The sequence below is a fragment of the Sciurus carolinensis genome, chromosome 1 (assembly GCF_902686445.1).
Source record: "Sciurus carolinensis chromosome 1, mSciCar1.2, whole genome shotgun sequence".
Lineage (NCBI taxonomy): Eukaryota > Metazoa > Chordata > Mammalia > Rodentia > Sciuridae > Sciurus > Sciurus carolinensis.
The window spans coordinates 93,880,005-93,899,262 of record NC_062213.1 but is presented as its reverse complement, the minus strand read 5'-3'; the positions used below and the strand labels follow the sequence as shown (position 1 = coordinate 93,899,262).

General features: G+C 53.0%; 2 protein-coding genes across 6 annotated transcripts in view; both read right to left on the bottom strand.

Moving 5' to 3' along the window:
• Positions 1 to 70: 70 nt before the first annotated feature.
• On the bottom strand, positions 71 to 4,815 carry Paqr6 (progestin and adipoQ receptor family member 6). Of its 5 annotated transcripts, none has more exons than XM_047540879.1 (8): positions 4,490 to 4,815; positions 3,264 to 3,339; positions 2,708 to 2,835; positions 2,397 to 2,602; positions 2,153 to 2,279; positions 1,702 to 1,798; positions 1,368 to 1,518; positions 71 to 1,018 (listed from the first exon to the last, which is right to left on the bottom strand). In XM_047540879.1, exons 2-8 carry the CDS (start codon positions 3,312 to 3,314, stop codon positions 744 to 746), a joined length of 1,035 nt encoding a protein of 344 aa, XP_047396835.1. In that variant the 5' UTR covers positions 3,315 to 3,339; positions 4,490 to 4,815; the 3' UTR covers positions 71 to 743. The 5 variants fall into 5 exon arrangements, with proteins under 5 accessions (XP_047396835.1, XP_047396827.1, XP_047396840.1 ...); XM_047540871.1 differs by lacking the exon at positions 4,490 to 4,815 and adding an exon at positions 3,919 to 3,995; XM_047540884.1 differs by lacking the exon at positions 4,490 to 4,815 and adding an exon at positions 3,722 to 3,871.
• Positions 4,816 to 5,054: 239 nt separating this feature from the next.
• Smg5 (SMG5 nonsense mediated mRNA decay factor) overlaps positions 5,055 to 19,258 on the bottom strand; it is a 28,410-nt gene continuing 14,206 nt past the window's right edge. The window contains exons 12-22 of the mRNA XM_047561672.1: positions 18,358 to 18,957; positions 16,808 to 16,983; positions 15,677 to 15,752; positions 14,862 to 15,037; positions 13,722 to 13,880; positions 9,708 to 9,767; positions 9,121 to 9,280; positions 8,587 to 8,677; positions 7,681 to 7,755; positions 7,106 to 7,244; positions 5,055 to 6,929 (exon numbers count right to left, since the gene is read on the bottom strand). Of these exons, the coding sequence (XP_047417628.1) occupies positions 6,846 to 6,929; positions 7,106 to 7,244; positions 7,681 to 7,755; positions 8,587 to 8,677; positions 9,121 to 9,280; positions 9,708 to 9,767; positions 13,722 to 13,880; positions 14,862 to 15,037; positions 15,677 to 15,752; positions 16,808 to 16,983; positions 18,358 to 18,957 (1,796 nt within the window). The 3' untranslated portion in view covers positions 5,055 to 6,845. The remainder of the gene's footprint in view (positions 6,930 to 7,105; positions 7,245 to 7,680; positions 7,756 to 8,586; positions 8,678 to 9,120; positions 9,281 to 9,707; positions 9,768 to 13,721; positions 13,881 to 14,861; positions 15,038 to 15,676; positions 15,753 to 16,807; positions 16,984 to 18,357; positions 18,958 to 19,258) is intronic.

Sequence of the window (19,258 nt, the reverse complement as noted above, 5' to 3'; positions counted from 1 at the left end):
CCAGTCTGTGGAGGGAGGGGCTTGGCGGATGGAGCGGAGAGGAGGTTTCACTTTCCTTAGTCCCAGAAAGTGCTTCCCAAAGTCCTGTTTATTTATCGTAGCTGCTTTGTTCCAGAAAGCATTGAAAGTGGCTTCCTAAAGTCTTAACTAGGCTTCCCAGCTCTAGCTCAGCACCCCTCCCGCATCAGTCCACTGTATCAGCCATGACACATGCAAACAGACCAGCCCCCAAAGGCCTGGACATCTTGAGTATACAGTTGTGACTGACAGACTCATCTCCATAGGCAAAAAGCTGCTGGCAAACAGGGTGCTACCTCATTTTCGGGGGTAAGGAACAAATGTGTGGCCCCTGGCTGATTAACAAGCATTCAGGGTAGGCCTAGGTTAGTCATGTCAGTTCTTCCCTGGCCAAGCAGAGACATTGAGAAGCACCAGAAATGGGGCCAGATGAAAGGTCCTTGACACTCCCTACTGCAGCCTCCAACAGGGCCCTGGGGCAACTCCAGCCTGGACACACACACCTCCCCTCACAGACCCTCGGCACTTACCCACTCCCTCCAAGAGCCCCCCTCACTGTCCCTCTCACTTGCTGCCAGTTCCCCCAAACTGTTCCTCCTCTCTGCACTCTCTCAGCCATTCTTGGTTCCAGGCTCAGATGTGCCCCCAACTTATTAGGCCTGGACTTGGGCTCCACAGTAGTGCTGGGAGCCTGCCTCCCTCCAGGCCAAGGTCAGGGATGGATCTCACTGTTGCTTGGCCTGAGTTCCCCCCTCTGGTGGACCACCCTGCAGCAAAGGGCAGGTCCCAGGGGCCCGAAGCAGGGAGGCTGTGAAGGCGGCAATGATGAACAGGTTCCCAGCCACTGCCAAGCCCAGTGTGGCCACTATGCCCTGCAGACCCAGCGGGGGTTCCTGTGTGGCCAGCCAGATTCTGCGTGATCCCATATCAGCTAGTACCGCCTCCAGTTGGAAGTGGGTGCCCAGCACTGCACAGATGTGGAATAGCTGGTGGCTGTGGCCTGGAGGGAGGGTGAGCAGGTCAGGGCACATACCCATTCCCAGTGTTCACTGACTCGCCCTGTAACCCAGGGCAAGTCACCCTGTTCTCCTACTTCCCTATAAATTGGGACTAAGAATCCCTGACTTCCAGAATTGTTAGAAGGGGTAACTGAGCTGATTTGCACAAAGCCCCTAGCATAGCGCTACTAGTTTTGCTGTTACTGAGGAAGGGCCCAAGGAAGAAGACAGGTGTGTCCTTCCTATCATGTGCTTCCACCGTTAGGCTGTGAGATCCATTTACCCAGCTCACTCTGTGCCCTGGGAATTGTGTCCCTTGCCCTTCCAGGGCCAGGCCAGGTATATTCTCACCGATATAGTCAAAGCGTCCAGGTGCCAGCCGCTCTGGCAGGTGGGAGGCGAAGAGGAAGCCAGTGAGCAATGCACAGAGGAGGTGGTAGCCATGGCTGGTGCTCAGTGCCTCCTGTCCACAGTTGTGACCCCTGCCCCAGCACAACCCCAGCTGGCAAAGGAAAAGCACAGCTGGTGGAGAGGGTCTCTGGGCGCAGAGACCAAAATGTGTCTGGGATCTGGTGAGGGTGCCAAGAGGGTGGCCACAACTGTGCTGAGCCTGGAGGGCAGGAAAGGGCTGAGGGAGCACCACAAGGTCAGGGTGGGAAAGCAGGGCTGGGCCCAGCAGCCTTACCCGGTAGAAGAGTGGAAGGTTGTCGAACAGGAAGGGATAGGCGAAGGCAGCTGTGCGGAGGACCTTACTGAACCCAGGACTTTCTAGTTCTGGGAACCTGGGAGACATGTACAGGCTGGTCACCATTCCTGGCTCGGGTAGGGGTCAAGAAGGGCAAGGGAAGCTTGAGCCAAAATGGGTGTCAATGAAGCTTAGTGGTTAAGAGAGCCCTTGGGTCACATGACTCCCTATGTAAATGACCACATCTGTAAAATGGGGCTACCACACACCTGCCTCTTAGGAGGCTGTGGGGATTAAAGGAGAGAGTTGGATGTGGTGCTAGCATGCAAGGGCCGGCAGTGTGGCCTCCATAACCATTTAGTTACTAATACTGTTGGGCAATGCACCTCTCCTCGTCTGTCCCTCGCCCTGTTTTGTCTTCCCTCCCCTCTGGTGGCACCTGAACACCCACCGGGAATAACAGGAGAGGCCGGTGCACAGGAAGGAGTTGAACGCGGCGGCGGGCACGAAGAGCTGGTGTAGGCGGCCGTGCAGCCAGGAGGCGGGCATGGAGTAGGCAGCATAGGGGAAGGCGCAGCCTGCGGTGAGGCAGCGCAGGAGGGAGCTGAGGCCCAAGGACGCCCGTCCCTACCGAAGGACCCCACCGGACACAGTATCACCCCCTCTCGTCCCTGCCGTCCCTGCCGCTGGCTCACCCAGGCTGTACAGGCTGAGCGCGCCGTAGTCCAGGAAGTAGCAGATGTGACGCGCGCGGGGCGACATGGAGCTGAAGGTATGCGCGCAGCACGACGCGAAGGGATAGAGGCAGGCGGGCAGCAGGAAGATGAGCAATGGCCAGTCGTAGGGCTCTGCGCGGAAACCAGGGCCCTCAACCAGCGCTAGGAGGCGCCACAGGAAGTACCTGCGGCGGGAGAGCATGTGCTCAGTCCGCCACTGCATGGTCTCTGTCCACCTGGGCACTCCCTCTGAGCCAAACACTGTGCCCTCAAGCAGAGCACCCCCTCACCAGGTGGGCAGGAAGTGGGTCCAGATGTTGACCGTCTCGTTGGTCATCTGGAAGGAGCTGAGGACACAGTCCAAGGCCGAACTGGTGGGGCGCCGGTAGCCCGACATGATGCCATCTTCCCAGAACACCTGGGGTAGTGGTGGGAGGGAGAAAGGAGGCAGTCACTGTGCCCTGCCCCTTTCTATCTGTGAAAGTTCTCTGGAAGCAGGGTGAAGAGGATGCACTGGATATCACAGGGTCCCCAAAGACAGACAAAATCAGATTCCCATCTTACCACATGGTACCCAAACCCACAGATGAGACACAGAAAAGCCAGAATAAGGGGACAAGATAAGATTGAAGAGGACAGAGACAGTGAAGCCTGGAGGAGTCTGGATGGGGGCACATTCTGGGCTCTAGGGAATGGTCACACACTTGTTTCTCAGAACAGGGTAAGTTTCAGAGTGGAATAGGAAGGACAAGAGTTAGCTTGCAGGAGGAATTTCCTCAATAGCTAAAAGAACCTCTGCCCCATCAGTCCTCTGGGGAGTGAGGGTTGGTAAGGCAAGGCCCTCACCCGGGGAACCTGGTGGACTCGAAGGAGTTGGGGTAGCTTGAGGCTGAGCATGGTGGCCTGGCACCTCCACGTTGACCTGGAGATAGAGTAGGGGAGCATCAGAGATCGGCCCCACCCACAGGCTGCTTTTCACCCAGGTTCAGGCTAGACCTGGTTACTCAGCCCGGGATAGGCTGCATTCATGGGTGGCAGCTGGCCACTGGGCTGCTTCCTTCAGGTCCTGCAGGGTAGGTGGCCTGGCTCCCTCAGTGAGTATATCACAGACCCCCTGCCCTTCTCACTCTTGGGGAATTCACTTTCCCCCTGGGAAAGGCTGTCAGCCTCACCCTGGAGCAGAAGGTCCCTGCTGCAAGGCCACCCCCCACCCCATAGTAATCCCATCCCCTGGAGTCAGCCCTATTCCTGTCTTTGCCTCCGGAAGGACCCTGACACCTGGAGGCCAGCGGAAATGTAATTACCCCCACTCCAGCAGAAAGCCTTCGGTGCCGGGTAAAGCACCGAAACTTGCCCTTGGGGGAAATTCCCAGGAAGAAGAATGCCATCCAGTGGGCCAGGAAATAAGAGGATCCTGGCTCTTCTCCGAGGACTACACTTGTGCTCCAGGGGATATGCAAGGTCCCTGCCCCTTCTGAGCCCCATGCCCCTCAACCCAGACCTGTGCACTGCCTCCGGGTGGCCGCTGCTCTGCTGCCCCGCCCGCCTCTCAGGCTGCCTCTCCCCGCGCATTCCTTGGCACCAGCAGAGGGGATGGGCCATTGAGGTGGGCCAGCCGCCAAAGAGGAGGGAGAATAGGATACACCCGCCTTCCCCAGGCCAAACTTTCCAGCAACTCCATGGCCAGCCCCACCCCTCTTCCTGCTGTCTGTGCTGCGTACTCTGGGCCTCACTCAGTCAGGCCTCTACTTCTGTCATTCAACATCTTGGGTCCCTCTGTCCCTGAACTGGGTGCTGAGGACTTGGCTGGTAACAAGAGTGCCTAGTCCCTGCACCCCACATGAACAGAAAGGGCTCCCCCAGAGTGTCCCTTGCAACCTCCTTACATGAGGGAGGTGAGATGCAGGGTCTACTATCCCTTGGGATCCCTGTCCTCAGAAATAGTTTGGAGATCTCTGGAATACAGTGGGGTGCATAGAGCTGCCGTGGAAATGGAGGGTTGGGCCAGCACTAACCTAGAAGACTGCCCTAGAAGAGGAGGTGCCAGGGCCCCAGGTCTTAAGCTTCCTTACCCAGAGCTGTTGGGCTGCTCCTCGGCTGGTGGCTCTGCAACCCAGGGCTCCTTCAGGTGGAGTCCCAGGCTCCTGCCAGCCAAGCTGACAGGGAGAAGAGTGGCTGGGGAGGAGGGCCAGGACTGGGCGGAGAGTGGGGAGACAAGGGGGAGCCAGGGAACAATCCCAGCCTTGTCCAGCCTCTAGGGAGCAGCACAGGGTGGCCCAGCCCCATTAGCAGGCAGCTCACTCAGTCTCCTGCAAACAGTGGCCCCTCCAGCATGGCCTGCCTTGCTGTGTAGACTAGCAGGAACAGGGTAGAACAGGCCCTAGCGGTGTAATTCCCTCAGATCAGCACACCCTGGTTCCAGGTTCCAGGAGTGTGGCCAGTTTAGCCTCAGGGTCAAGGGGATCCAAATCCCTCAATTTTTTTTTTTTTTTTTTTTTTTTTTGGGGTAGCAGGGGTTGAACCCAGGGATGCTTAACCACTGACCCAGCCTTTTTTTTTTTTTGAAGGTGGCATGCTAAACTAGAGGCTGGTCTTGAACTTGCGGTCCTACCTCAGCATCCTGAGGGTTGCTGGGATTATAGGTGTGTGCCACTGTGCCTGACTCAAACCCCTAGATTTTTACTGAATTTCAGAAACAATCTTTCACCACACTCTCCAGCCTCTCAGCACCTGATATCTGGGAAGTGCTCAGAGCAAACTGACTTTGGGGAAGGTCACTTCAACCACAAGGGATGATATGCCAAGCTTATTTACCCCCAGATAAAGGGTCATTTGGGTGCTGATCCTTGTAGGACAGGCACAAAGGTTGGTTTCCAGGCTTACCTCCCTTGGGACAGCACACCAAACCCAGGAAGCACTGTTTTGGCCTATCACCCTGTGGGAAGAAGCCACTGTGGTCCATGAGGTCAAAGAATGACAATTATAAAGCCATCTCCAGGGACTCCACTCAGGTCGCCTGCACTTTGTCCCCATTCCTGAGGTGCACTCCAGCAGCATCTCCAACACCCCAGCTCCCCAGTGAGACTCGGGCAGACAGGCATGGGCTTGGGGGGTCTTTATTAAGTGATGCTTTAGTCTCAGTCTCTGCCAGGAACTGGGGGTGGGTGTGACTGCTCCCCCCAGGTTTCCAGACATGCTCTTAGAGGTGGCTGCTAGAAGCCAGCTCTCCTCTCAGCATTCTGGAAGCTAGGCCAGCACTGGGTGGGCTGGGCTGGGGGGCAGGACTGAGACCCTCCTCCCCAGCCCCCAGCCTTGCTCTACTTGCAGCCTGCGGGGAGGACTGAAGTGTCTGGGCCAAAACCTCCCACTTCTAGGCCTGCTCTGTGTGACATTCACTGCCCTGAGCTATTCATGATCTCTGCTCCCACATGGTCACTTGGACACTCCAAAAGCCAGCTGATGCTCAGCCCACCAGGTCTTTAATCCTGAAGGAGGGAAGCCCATCAGGACAGTTCTGGCTGATGGCTTCCATAGGCCTCTCCTTTCTATGGCCCACTGAAAGCCAGCCCCTTGTCTTTAGCCCTCCCTGGATAGTAAGGGGGTGGCCTTAGCCTGCACCCCACTCTGCCCCAGCACAGCAACCAAGAGCACAAAGCATAGCAACTGTGGGCTGGTGGCACAGGAAACCATGCTGGTACAGGCCAAACTGCCTGCAGCCCCACATGGGGCTGCCCCTGTCCTGGGAGATAGACAGGCAGACAGAGAGCAGAAGTGGGGCAACTGAGTGTGTGGCTTCTGCAGCAGGAGGGGGGACATAAACCCCATCTCTGCAACACAGCGCAGGCTGCTCCAGGTCCTGCTTTCACAGAGTCCCACAATGGGCTCCAGAATAGTTCTGCCCCACAAAGGGAGATGAAAGGAAGATGGGTGGTCCTTGAGGAGGGGAAGGTTCTGCAAAGAACCACCCAGACGCTTGTATTACTCAACTCTTCCCCCAGGGCCTAGAGGGTCCACACTCCCGGCCTCAACCACCTGCACCGTGGGCAGAACGAAGGGCCCCTTCTGCTGTCCCTTCCCCTCAAGAGGTCCAGGAACAACTCCAATGAAATGCCGACACCTATGCCTGCTGCCTGCCTTCTGCCCAGGGGACAGCAGGAGGGTTAAGGCAGGAAGGCTGGCAAGGAGCCCAGCCCAGGCCTCTCCTGCTCCAAGCACTTTCCTCACTTTCCTGACATCATCTTGGCAACAAGGGACCCCACCCTCCCAGTTGGCTCCTGGGACCTCCCTGCAGCTCCGCACAGCTGGGCTTCCTTCCTGTGTGTGTGCGTGAGTCTACGTGTGGTGGGGTGGCTGCAGGTGGTGGTCCCGGCTGCCAGGGAGAGCAGGAGAGATCTGGTGTCAGCCCTGCGCAGGGCCTCGGAGTCAGCCTCAACCAATCTCCTTCCACTGCTTGTAGAAGTCCAGAACGTTCTTGATGTCCACGCTGGCATGGGCAGCGGCCTGCAGGGCTGCCTATAGAATGAGGGGAGGAAAGATGGGAGGGCCTGACCTCCTGAATGTACAGTTGTTGGGGATCTGGTGAAGGTGTGTTGGAGGGGAAGGGACAGCTGCCCAGAAGATTGAGGATGGATTCCATTCACTTCTGCTTCCCCGTAGTCCACCCTGTCCCCACCACACTGGTGACCCACCTGCATGGGTCCTGAGAGCGTGCTGGGGTTATCCAGTGGTAGTCCTGTGACAATGGTCACCATGCCACTTGGGTCCTCTTCCCCTGCCCCCTGGGCTAGAGTCAGTTGTTTGCAGCTGTCCAGGATCTTATAGAGAGTCCTAGTGGGGAAAGCAAAAGATGGGCTAAGACCCAGCATCAGTATAGCTCAAACACGAGGACCTCCAGAGGACAGGAGAAGTAAGAACTGGGAGGACACCAGGAAATAGCAAGAGAAACCAGGTAGCCAGAGGCAGTGTGTCCTGGAAAATGGCCCTGGAGGATGTGCTAGAAGACAGCAGAGATGGGCCCACTGAGTGAGAGTGCCAAGCCCAAGCATCTCGGGCTTGAGGCTGACCCCATCCATAGAGGGCGGGCTCCAGGGCTGGAGCAAGTCCATACTCTCTCCAACTTAAGAACTGCAGGAGGCCACTGGCAGGTTGTGTGTGTGGAGCCTCAGAATTCCTAAGGACTCCCTGTCCCAAAGCCACAGGAGTGTTCATGGAGGAGCAAGGCCAGCTCCTGAGGAAGCTCTACGGGTGAGGGTTAAAATTTTACCAGGCATCTGCATCCTGCCTCTTCAACTTATGCCGCTCAAAACTCTTCCCCACCTCTTTCTGGCAGCGAATGTACCTGCAGAAGAGATGAAATGAGGCAGGGTTAGGGGATAGGAAGGGCACTTTATACAAAGCACACTATTGTGGCCCTGGAGTCCCAGTTTTGCCAGAGGGACCGGGCTGGGCTGGGCTGGTGGCATGGCTCCCATCAGGCTCTTTTAGAGAGTTGTTTCAAAGTGGCTTCCTGGTCACCAGGCCCAGCTCAATTTCCTCTGATAACATCTATTCTCTGGTTCCTCTCAGGAGGAGTTGGGAGGGCAGAAGAGGCAGATGCTTTGCAAGTCAGGGCTTCTGGAGACAAAGGGCCATGCAAGTAGGCACCACATAGCCTTGACCATGTGGGGTAGATGCAGGGGAGGGCAGCCCTGCCCCTCCTCCTAGTTCTCCACCCCGAAAGGCCAGGAGGGCAGCCCGGACTGGGACAGGAACATGCACGTGCTGCCATCTCCTCCTCCCTGACTGGCTGCCTCCAGCCTCAGCTTCAGCTCAGTGGAGAGGTGGGAGGCCCTGGGGTGACCCTGAAAAGACACTCCCACCCTGGACACCTGATCCCTGGTTCCAAGCAGGGAGTCTGCCAAAGGAGCCCACAGCCTGGAGCTGGGGTGATGGTTGCTCCCTTCTCCCCAGTGCCACTGACCACAGGTTGGCCCCAGAGGTGAAAGGAAAGCAGTTCAGTGCTGCCCCCTGGGCGGCTTGACTCCTGAATCACCCGTTTCAGCAGCTAAGACTTGGGACTTCTGACAGTCTGTTCCACGTCACTCTCCAGGCAGCTTGCAGACCATGAAGCAAGCAGCTCATAAGCATGTGCTGTCCCCACCATGGGCCACTCTGGCCAAGCTCTGCTCACCTGTTTCCTTTTTTAAACTCTGCCTCCAGGTACCGGATCCCATCCCGGGCTCCGGGGTGTTCCTTCTTCAGCAAATCCAGGCCATCAATCACTGAAGGACAAGGTTGGGGGAGGGAAAGACAAAACAGACAAACTCAAACTGCTGACCTGAGCTCTGAGGAAGTACCTGCACACACACCAGTACACACTGCAGGACAAGGGACCATGGCACCCCTCAAGGCTCCTAAAATTCTTTGAAAACATGACCTGCCAGTAATTTACCAAGTGCATGCATTTAGATTTTTCTCAATGGTTTATTCCAGTATCTTGTGAGACAGCATTTAATTTGGGATTATTAAGGCCATCTTACAGATGAAGAGACTGGGGTTCAGAGAGATGGCAGGACTTGACCAAGGTCACTGTATAAACAGCCCGGTTCTCCCCCAGCCCCAAAGGTCAATACCCCAAATAACCCAAATAAAGCATTTTCAATCCAAATCCAGTCTCTTTTAGGCACACTATATATCTCTCCTTCTTCCTCCCCAAAATACATACCTGTCCTTGGGATGATGACAATGAAGCGGCCACTGGTGGCCAGTTGGCGGATGATAGGGAGGTGGTGGCAGAGGGCTTGGGTGTCAGGTACAAGGTAGGGAGACATAGCTGACTGGGCTTTGGGCTGCTGCAGGCTGCCCTCCAACTGAGAGACCTCGAGCTAGTTAGAGAAGACAGAGTGAGCAGAGCTGCCTGGCCTCATAGCCTGGCCTGAGTAGATAGCAAAAGAACCCAGGCAGCAGTGGTAAATTGCTAAAGGGGACAGTAGAGTCTTTATACCAGTGACCTCAGGGGAAAGTGGACAGAAAGAAATTAAATTAACACTGAGGGCAGTGATACACGCCTGTAATCCCAGCAGCTCAGGAGGCTGAGGAAGGAGGATCGCCAAGTTCAAAGAAAACCTCAGCAACTTAGTGAGGCCCTAAGCAAAAAGGAGGCCCATCTGGAAGGCAAAAAAGGGATCCACGTGAAGCTGAGGGACAGTGGCATAGAGCAGGGGTCTACAAGTACAGTGAATGAGATCCACCAATGGGGTTTAAGCAAAAGCCAAACCAACAGCAGAAGGAGCACCTGGCCCCACTTCCTACCTGAAGCCGAAGCTGAGCCATGTCTCTCATTAACCTGTTCCGCCGTGCTTCCTCCTGTGCCTACCAGGAAACAAAAGTCGTGAGGAGAGAGAAGTGTATTCACTCCTCCAGAGATCATGAAGACCAACAAGCATTCTTGGGATCTGAGACAAACTCATGTAAAATTGCCTCTCTCACTCCTGCGACAGGAAGGGAAGGGAAGAAGGGTAAAAGGAAACACTCTTCTGGTGCACTTGACAACTCCCATGTCCAGCCCACTGCAGGACACACTGGACAGCCCTCCAGGGGCTGTCATGATGCAAGACACCACCTGGCTGTGCCTGAGAGTCTGATCTCTGCTCTTCTTGCTCTCTTCAGTTGGGTCTCCCTTCTAGAGGACACCAACCATACAACCTTGGCCTTTTACTACTAGCTACTTGCCAATGTCCTCCAAATCTGTAGACTCAGCCCAAGTTCCAGCCCATCATGTCCACCTGCCTGTTCAACAAGCAGCTCCATCTGCTCCTAAAACCTGCTTCTATTCTGCCAGTTTTCCCTTGTTTCTAAGTGAACCTCCATCCATCTGCTCAAGTCAAAAAGCCTGGAGTTGACTTTGACACTTCCTTCTCTCTCAGCCAGAAGTTATAAGCTTTCAGACCTATCAATTGAGCCCCCAACTAGCACACCAATCCTTCCACCTGCATGGACAACCCTAGTCTTAGCCAACATCTCTATTTTTGTCTGCTTGAACATTCTTTACTGGTCTCCCTCTTAGTCCATTCTCTCTATCTGCAACCACAGCAATCTTTTAAAACCATGTGATGCCTATTTGGCCTTGTCTAAAAGTTCTTTGATGTTTTCTTTTGTTTTTTTGGATAAAGTCCAAATACTGTAATATGATCTAAAAGCAGAGGAGAAGGATAGTGCCTGTCGTGTGAAACATGGAGAGCCACTAAAGCCTCCTGGATGAGCCAAGTAGTACCATCAAGGTGGTGCTTTAAAATATTAATCTTGTTCTGATCATGAGATCACACCAGCCAAGTCAAATGAACAGGCTGGTACTTGTCAAAAGGGTCAAGGTTGTGAAAAACAAGGAAAAACTGAGGAGTTATATCAGACTGGAGGAATCTAAAGAGACATAACAACCAAATATGTGGAATCCTGCATTAGGTGATAGAAGGAAAGAGACATTAGTAGGAAAACCAGTGAAATATGAATAAAATCTATAGCTGATAGTATTGCACCAATCCCAATTTCTCAGTTTTAATGATTATACTACAGCTAGTATAGTACTGTGCAGAGTCCTGCACAATAAAAATTGTCCTGAGTTATGTATGGTGGCACACACCTGTAATCTCAGCTCTGGAGGTTGAGGCAAGAGGTTCACAAGTTTGAGGCCAGCTTAGGAAACTTAGTGAGACCCTGTCTCAAAATAAAAAATTGATGAAGGGCTGGTGATACAGCCCAGTGGTAAAGCACTACATACATGAGGTCCTGGATTTCATCTGTAGCACCACACACAAAAAGTCCTGCCCCAAATACTCGTAGTGCCCATTTGGGAAGCACTTATAGAGTAATCATAGTGGAAGCAGAAGATCAGAGTCCAGGACAGTTATTTCCTCACAGGCCTGTTAGCGGACTGAAAAGGGAAGAGCACTATGGACAAACTCCCCCTACTTTCAGTGCAGAAATAAAGCCCAAGAGTCTCACTTTTATGCTAAAACTCTCTTTGTGGTACCATGTTCAAGAGGGAGATGGGTCACCTGTGTAATTCCTCCCCCCAGAGAATCAGTGCAGGCAAGTGGGATCCACCTGGACCTCGAATGGGGAGGGCTGCATTAAGCTAAGGGCTCTGAAATCACCAGTACAACAGTATAGACAGATGGGGGCCTATGTCTTTCTCAGAGGGAAAACCCACCTTCAGAGGCCCATCAAGAGAGGGGGTCCCTACACCAGGCAAACGCTGCCACAGCCCTATGGAGTATGTGCAGCAGCTCCTGGTGCCACTTGGCCTATAAAAAAGTTAAGTCCTAGAGCGGCACACAACAGCCAGGATAGAACTCAAGTTTGGGGTTAGAGGTGTCACTCACTGGTATAGCACTTGCCCAGCATCCCAGAGGCCCAGGTTCAATCCCCAGCAAACCAGACACACACACACACACACACCACACACACAAAAACCCAAAAGAACTCATGTTTGTTCAACTCCAGAGCCTTGGTCCTACCCTGACTATACCTTGTTGATGATCTTGGGAAAGTTCCTTTGTCTTCTTTTTCTTTTTAATACTTCTTTTAGTTGTTGATGGACCTTTATTTATTTATATGCGGTGCTAAGAATCAAACCCAGTGCCTCATACATGCCAGTCCAGGGCTCTACCACTGAGCCACAACCCCAGCCCCCTGTCTTCTTTTTCATATATAAAATAAGCACTCACCTCAGAGGGCTGCTTCAGGGTTAACTGAGATGTCACATGTGAACCAGTCTTTGCACCCAGAAAGCTTTTAATGAATGACAGGAGATGGCAATGTGATCATCACTAACACTCCTGCTGTGGGTAAACCTGTGACGTAGGCAGAGCAGGAGGCAGTGTGGCCTGGTTCAGCATGGCCTGAGATGTCTAGTTCCACATGAGATGGCCTTGCAAATACTGCCTGCCCCCACCGCCTACACCCTGGAGCCTTCAGGAGCTTTTGGCTAGAGGAAATGCCTGCAAAAACTCCAACATTTTTTGAAGCTGTGTAACTTCCCTATAATTATTTTTGTAACTCCCTGTCTTTCCCTATGGAACTGCAATAAAAGCCTTAATACAAAAGGTTTGTTTTTAACTAAATATGTTTATTTATAAGGCAGCAAGGAAGGGAGTTTCTGGGGACCCAGGGCCCCTTCCCAGACTAGGAGAATGTCCACAGGAAAGGGGCTCAGAGATAGTAAGGAAGTTGCTGGCCTGTGGCTGGGGGGTGGGGGGAGGAAGAACGTGGGGGAGGAGATTGGCTTGAGATGAAGAAGAAAACCAGAGGCTGGCTGAGACATGTGGCCTGTACTTCTCGTGCCAGACACCAATACCCCAAGCGCACCAGAGCCACTCAGTTCAGAGAGAACAACATGCCCAGGGCTGTGCAGTCCCCATGGGGAAAACCATATTGTTGCTCACAAAGTATCAGCCCCACAAGAGAAAGGACTGTCTTGTTCACTGCTGTAACCCCAGTATCTCAGGCACTGACATGTCTAGCACAGAGCAGACTCTCAATGAATATTTGCAGAATAAAGTAATAAATGGAAGAGAGGTAACATAGGCCACTTCCTACTCTTTGGGGCCCCTATAGATGGGAATATGATTGACAGAAGAGGGCTCCTGCATGGTGCCAGATCCCAAGAGTCTCCACTCCCTTCCATTCCTCCATCCTTTGTTGTTGTTTTTTACCAGGGACTGAACACAGCAGTGCTTTATCACTGAGCCACGTCCCCACCCCTTACTTTTTGTTTTGAAACAGGATCTCACTAAGTTGCTGAGATTGGCCTTGAACTTGCCATCCTCCTGCCTCAGCCTCCCAGTCACTGGGATTACAGGCATGCACCACGCACCAGCTCTCTACTCCTCTGTCTTGATGCCTCTTTCAGGGAAGGGAATACTGCCCCATGAGACAGTACACAAGGCACCTTACATGCATTATCATCCCCTCTTCACAAAAACCCCACAAAATTGATTCCATTTATTCCCACATAATTGATTAGGAAACTAGCTTTGCAAGGCTCAGTGACTTTCTTAATTCAGACTAGGAGTTGACAGACATGGCCCTCAAGTCCAAGTCAGTCTAGAGACAGGTCCTGGGCCATGCTGCCTCTGCTCAAAGCACCTCTCACTCTGTGTACTAGTCCCATCCCTTAGTCCCTCCCTTAGGCCTCCTTCAGGAAGGTCAGCTGGCCTCCCCATCACGGTGTTTTTCAGGCAAGGCCCACCAGTGTGGCTGAGCCTCTTGCCCTGACTCCTCAGTGAGGCCAAAGGGAGTTGAAAGGCAGGGGAAGGCCTGACTCACCATGCGGAACTGTGCCTGGGCCTGCTGCAGCAGGCTCTCCTGTTCAGACTGGGCAATGCTGACAAAGATGCCGACCTCTGGGTTGAACTGCAGGATGCTGCCTTGCAGGCGGGCGACAAAATGACCGAAACTGCGGATGCAGCAGATGCGCACCACCGACTGTGGGGAAACACAGGAGTAGGGCCCTCTAGGCCACCCTCCCACCTTCTCTCCTGCCTCCCTGCTGGTCCAGCCACCTGGGCGATAAGAACTCTTTTTTTTTTTTTTTTGGGGTGCTGGGGATCAAACCCAGGGCCTTGTGCTTACAAGGCAAGCACTCTACCGACTGAGCTATCTCCCCAGCCCCAAGAACTCTTTGGAAAGGCTGTTGGTCTATAGGTGGGAAAGGGGGAGCAATGAGGCCCAAAACTTCTACCTGCCAGAAAAGAAGCAAGCAAGCAGGGCAAGGAGACCCCCTAGAAGGATGGGAGAACCAGGTCTTGGTCTGAAAGAAAGGGCAAAGGGCACTGAGCTGGAAGCGAGGAGAGATGGATTTAATGCCACCTATCTCCCTAGGTCTCCACTCCTTGCATGTAAAATGAGGGAAATAAAATAGACAAATATTTCCCAACTTTCTTTGGTCAGTAAAATCCTTCTCCTTCAAACGTAAATTCTCTCTGGAGCCCTAAAATACAAAACAGATTACAGCCAAGTTGCTCTGGTTGAAAGGGAGGCAGCCAGTGAGAGGGCAAGAATACTAGGAGGCAGCTGCTTGGCTTCCCCCTCTGCTGCCCCTAGACAGTCCATGAGGTGACACGGATTCAAGGATGAAAACAATGGGATAAATCAGCAGCACACCCTTCCAGCTCAAAAGCCAGGGTTTAGGTTCAAAAGCCAGGGCTCAGAGTTGATCCAGATTTCAAAGCCTAGACATAAAGTTTCTCTGGGGCAAGTTCCTCCTACATTAGGAGGAACCACCAGCAGCAGAGCTGAAGAAGGACACCTTCAAGTGAAGACAAGGAAAGAAGGGACACGCAGGCTGCAACCCCAAGGTCTCGCCCTCCCCTAGGAGGAGGTATCTGGCAGTCCCTACCCCAGATCTATGTCCTGCACCACGAGTGTAACACACCACCCTCACGGCAAGAGAAAGGAAATCCTCACCTCCTCCAAGGTGCTGAGTAGGGGTCGATCCGTGTCAAAGTTAAAGCGTCGGTGAGCAGCCCGGAGGGGAGGCAGGTTGCGAAGTGCCATGTCCTCCGGGAGCAGTAGGTTTGAGGGGAGGTCGGGCAATTCGCAACCTTCCAGAAGATCCTGTACCTCAGGACATAAGGCCAAGCCTGGGCAGAAGGAACACACATCAGACCACCTGTCTTGGGGAACTCTGAACATAGCCCTCACCTCTGGGAATTACCAGGCTGGCAAGACAGGACATACCACAAGGACAGAGGGGAGGAAAAAGACAGTAACACAAGGACCACTCAGGCAGGATGCCAGAGCTCAGAGGGTCAGAGGTAGAAGAAGGACAGTTCAGTCCAGAAAGGCTCCCTGACAGAAGGGTCAACACACTGGGCTGCAAATCAGAGAAGGGGTTCTGGAGCAAGGAATGGTTTCAGGAGGTAAGTGCAGGTGTAGTTTTCCAGCTGGTAGGAGGGAATTCAGTCAATTCTCAATGCCCACAGACATTGATGCAACAGCAGTGACAGGGCCTGGCTCCCAGACTCCTCACTCAGCTCTTGCCCATACCACTGCCTTCCCCAGGGAGCACACCCCTTCACAGACCAGGCTCCCTGCCCATAGTGAGCAATTTGGGGTGGAAATCGGAGAGGCTGGGACCAAACAATGAGTGCTGTGTGCTAGGGAGGCTCAGCAGTGAGTCCCATTAACCTCCTTACCCAGGGCTGGGCTATGGGGGGGATGGGCTTAGTGGGGTCTACAAGGGAAAAGAAAACAAAGGGCAGTGTCAGTGACCTACTCACCAGACTCCTGGAGTTCACCAGCAGCTGGCAACAGATTCAGCAACACAGACAGGCGGTTCCACAAACTTTGAGAGCTCTAGGGAGAGGGAAAGAGGAAGACTTCAGCCAGGGACGTTGCTGGAGAGGAGCAGTGAGCAAGAGCACCACACTTTGGGGAACTGGGGCCATGTTCAGAGGCCTAGTGGGACTTGACAGGAAAATTAACCAAAGAGGCCAGGGGCTAGTTAGAGGACTTAGAAAACGGGGGTGGGGTGGGGCGCATTCCCATGGAACCAGAGGGGCTTGCTAAACTTCTTCACCAACTAAGCCCTTCATGAGAAGACGGCAGTGAGGCCACAAGGACTTCCTGGATCTGCACAGTGGAAAAAGTTGAATAGTGGAAGAGGTGACTTCTCCACAGCCAGCCCTCTTTCTTCTTTCGGCCCTCTCTTCATGTGCCCATTCTGGGACTGCTCTCCAGGGATTTGACCTAGAATTTCCACCTTCACTACACTACACCTCCTTGATGACTAATGACTGAGTACCTGTCCTCAGACATGAACACACACCCAGGGTATGTCTGGCCCTGGCTTAAAACTCTCATCTAGGGAAGGGGGTGACCCACAGGGAAGAATCTTTCACAGCAAGGCAGGTGTACTACTGGAAAAAAAAAACACTCTGATACAAACAAGAGGAGAAGCAGAAGCCAGGCAGAAGCCATGGCCCACCCAGGCCCCCCATGGTGCAAACTGACACCACTGGTTGCTGCTGTGACTCTCCCTGAGCCACTGCACCTGCCTTGAACACCAGTTCAACCCTCGTGCCAAGTTCCCATCTCTTCTGTTGCTGTCCTGTACGAAACAGCTCTCCCTTCTCTGGTTCTTTAGTATTTACTGAGTTTGCCCTCAAACACATGCTTTTATCAGGATTACTCGTAATGGCAGGCATTATGCCCAGCACAAGGACTATGAAGCAAAACAATCAGATTTCTTGCTGTTCCCTGGCCACAGGTTCCTTGAGGCAAACGCCATTGCCTCCTTCCCTATAGAAAGCACAGGGCACAGTCCAGATGGTACCTAGCAGACCATCCCACCTCCTGGCTCATCCCCACTTCCAACATCTTGGGACCTAAGAAGGGGTGGGAAGGAGCACCTGAGCACACACGATGATGAGGTCAGGGTTGGTCCTCAGCCAGTCTAGGAAGACCTTCACAGCAGGAAGCAGGCCCTCAGCTGTCAGGACCTGCAGCTTCTCTTGGAGGCTGCGCTCATTGCGACAGGAGCGTCCACTGGACTCACTCCCCTCTGACTCAGAGCCCTCCTCAGATGCTGGGGTTAGGGAGAGAGAAAACTGGGATAAACAGAGAATAGCACTTGGCAACAGGTTTTAGTTCTCGGCGGGGCAGACAGGCCACCTAGATTCTTCTAAGGAATTTTGATATGAAAGAAGAAGGAAGTTGGGCACAGTGGTGCATGCCTGTAATCCCAGAGACTTGGGAGGCTGAGGCAGAAGGATTGCAAATTCAGGACCAGTTTCAGCAACTGAGTCCATAAGCAATTTAGGGAGAACCTATCTCAAAATAAAAAAATTTAAAAAGCAATGGGTATGTAGCTCAGTGGTAAAATGCCCCTGGGTTTAAACCCTAGCATAAAGACAAAAACAAACAAACAAAAAAAGAAAGAGGTGGCAAATTCACTGTCAGACCGCTGCCAAATTCTTTCCACTAAGTGGTAGCTTTTAAACCAAGGGCCTGGTGCCTTCTGATATAATTCTTTCAGATTTAAGCTAATTTTGTAAGATTGGTCTAGAGCTATGTGCTCAACCATGTTATGAAGTGCTTACTCTATCCTGGAAGACAGGGCAGACAGTCAAAATGGGGCTGTGAAGGAGGGAGAAAAGGGGGCACGGGTTCCAAACAATTACCCTCAACTCTCCGCTCTTCTACTTTTATATTAGAGCACTGGACAGGTGACTTCACCTCTCTGAACAACAGCTTCTGTATTTCTTTCATTCACTCAAAGTGAATGCGGATGTAACTCAGTGATAGAGCACCCCTGGGTTCAATCCTCAGTATGGGGGGGGGGGATTTTGGAGATAAAAGGCAGCATTTAGGGATTGGAGATACAGCAAGCACAAAGCCTTGGCTTTAATCCTCAGGACCAAAAGGAAAAAAAAAAAAAAAAAAAAAAAGACAGCATTCACCACATGATTGCTCTGAAAATTGAAAATAAGACAATACCCTGGAACAATCCAGCCTAATGCCTAGCATAGAGCAGGCTCAACAAATGCTTGCTGCTGATGTAGGGCACTCCCTCTAGAAGGAAGATCCTCAGGAGAGAAGTCACTCCAACCTACCTGCCCTGATGTGGGGCAGGTTTCGTAGCTTCCAGAGCCCCAGAGAGACCTAAGTAGCACTTGGGGAGGAAGCTGCAGTTGCAACTGTGTGAGGAGAGCCCCAAACCTACAGGGCAGTATGGAGTGGGAGGGAATGGGAGAGGAGTGAGACCAGGATATGGGTGAGGAAGTGAGCAAGAGGAAAAATCCTCAGGAAAACAGTGCTGGGCTACATCATAGAAAGAGGATCAAAGGTAAGGCAAAAAGAGTGGAAAGGAGAAGTCAATCACAGAAGGGAAAAATGGATTCTCTCAAGTGAGGGCATGAAGGTGTGGGCCAGAGCAGGAGAATGAGGGTGACCCAGATACCTGGTTCTGAGGGCTTGTCCACATCCCCATTAACACAGGGCCTGCAGCTGGCCAAGGCATGAGGGTCAGCGGTGGGCTGGAGGAGCAGGTTGCTGAAGGTTGGGGCCAGTCGGAAGCAGCGCTTGGTCTGGAACATCTGGGTGGACATAGCTTGTAGGTTGCTGGCAATGCTAGCCTCACTGGGGCCCAGAGGGCCATTGAGAGAATCAGGAGCCTCTGATCTGGCCCGAGGGGGCTCCAGAGCCGGAGATCGCGTCCCCTCCTCATCCTCCATATCTTCTAGGTCTGATCGGGACTCCTGGCTGTTCATCTCCGAGTCTGTCTCGGCATCAAAAGCTGTGCCCCCACCTTCCAGACTCTTGTCTGAGCCACTGTCCGAGCCCTCACTGGCCCGGGCTGAGTCATGGCTTGAGTCAGACTCAAATCCTTCACTCAGGTCGCTGTCATCACCACCTTTGGGCGGATGCCGGCGGCGGCGGAGACAGGAGAGGCGGGAGAACTTACGGCTCTTTCTGCCCTCACCAGCTTGGGGTGCTGAGGTGGGAGGAGGCTCAGGATCTGGTTCCTCTTTCTCCAGTGGTTCCTTGGACTCTGGTTCATCTGTGAAAAAGGAAGATCAGATAAAGCCTAGAGAAAAAGCAGAGCCTGAAAGCTAGAATATTCTCTCCAACACCCACCACCTCCCCCACTGAGTATGTCTGCCCCACTTCAGCTTTTATGCAGCAGTAGGAATTGAACCCAGGGCCTCACACATGCTAGGAAAGGCTCTACCATTGAACTATCTCCCCAGCCCTTTTTATATTTTTACTTTTAGATAGGGTCATGCTTAGTTGCTTAGGCTGGCCTCAAACTCTGATCTGCTTGCTTCAGCTCCTGAGTGGCCAGGATTATAAGTCTGCTC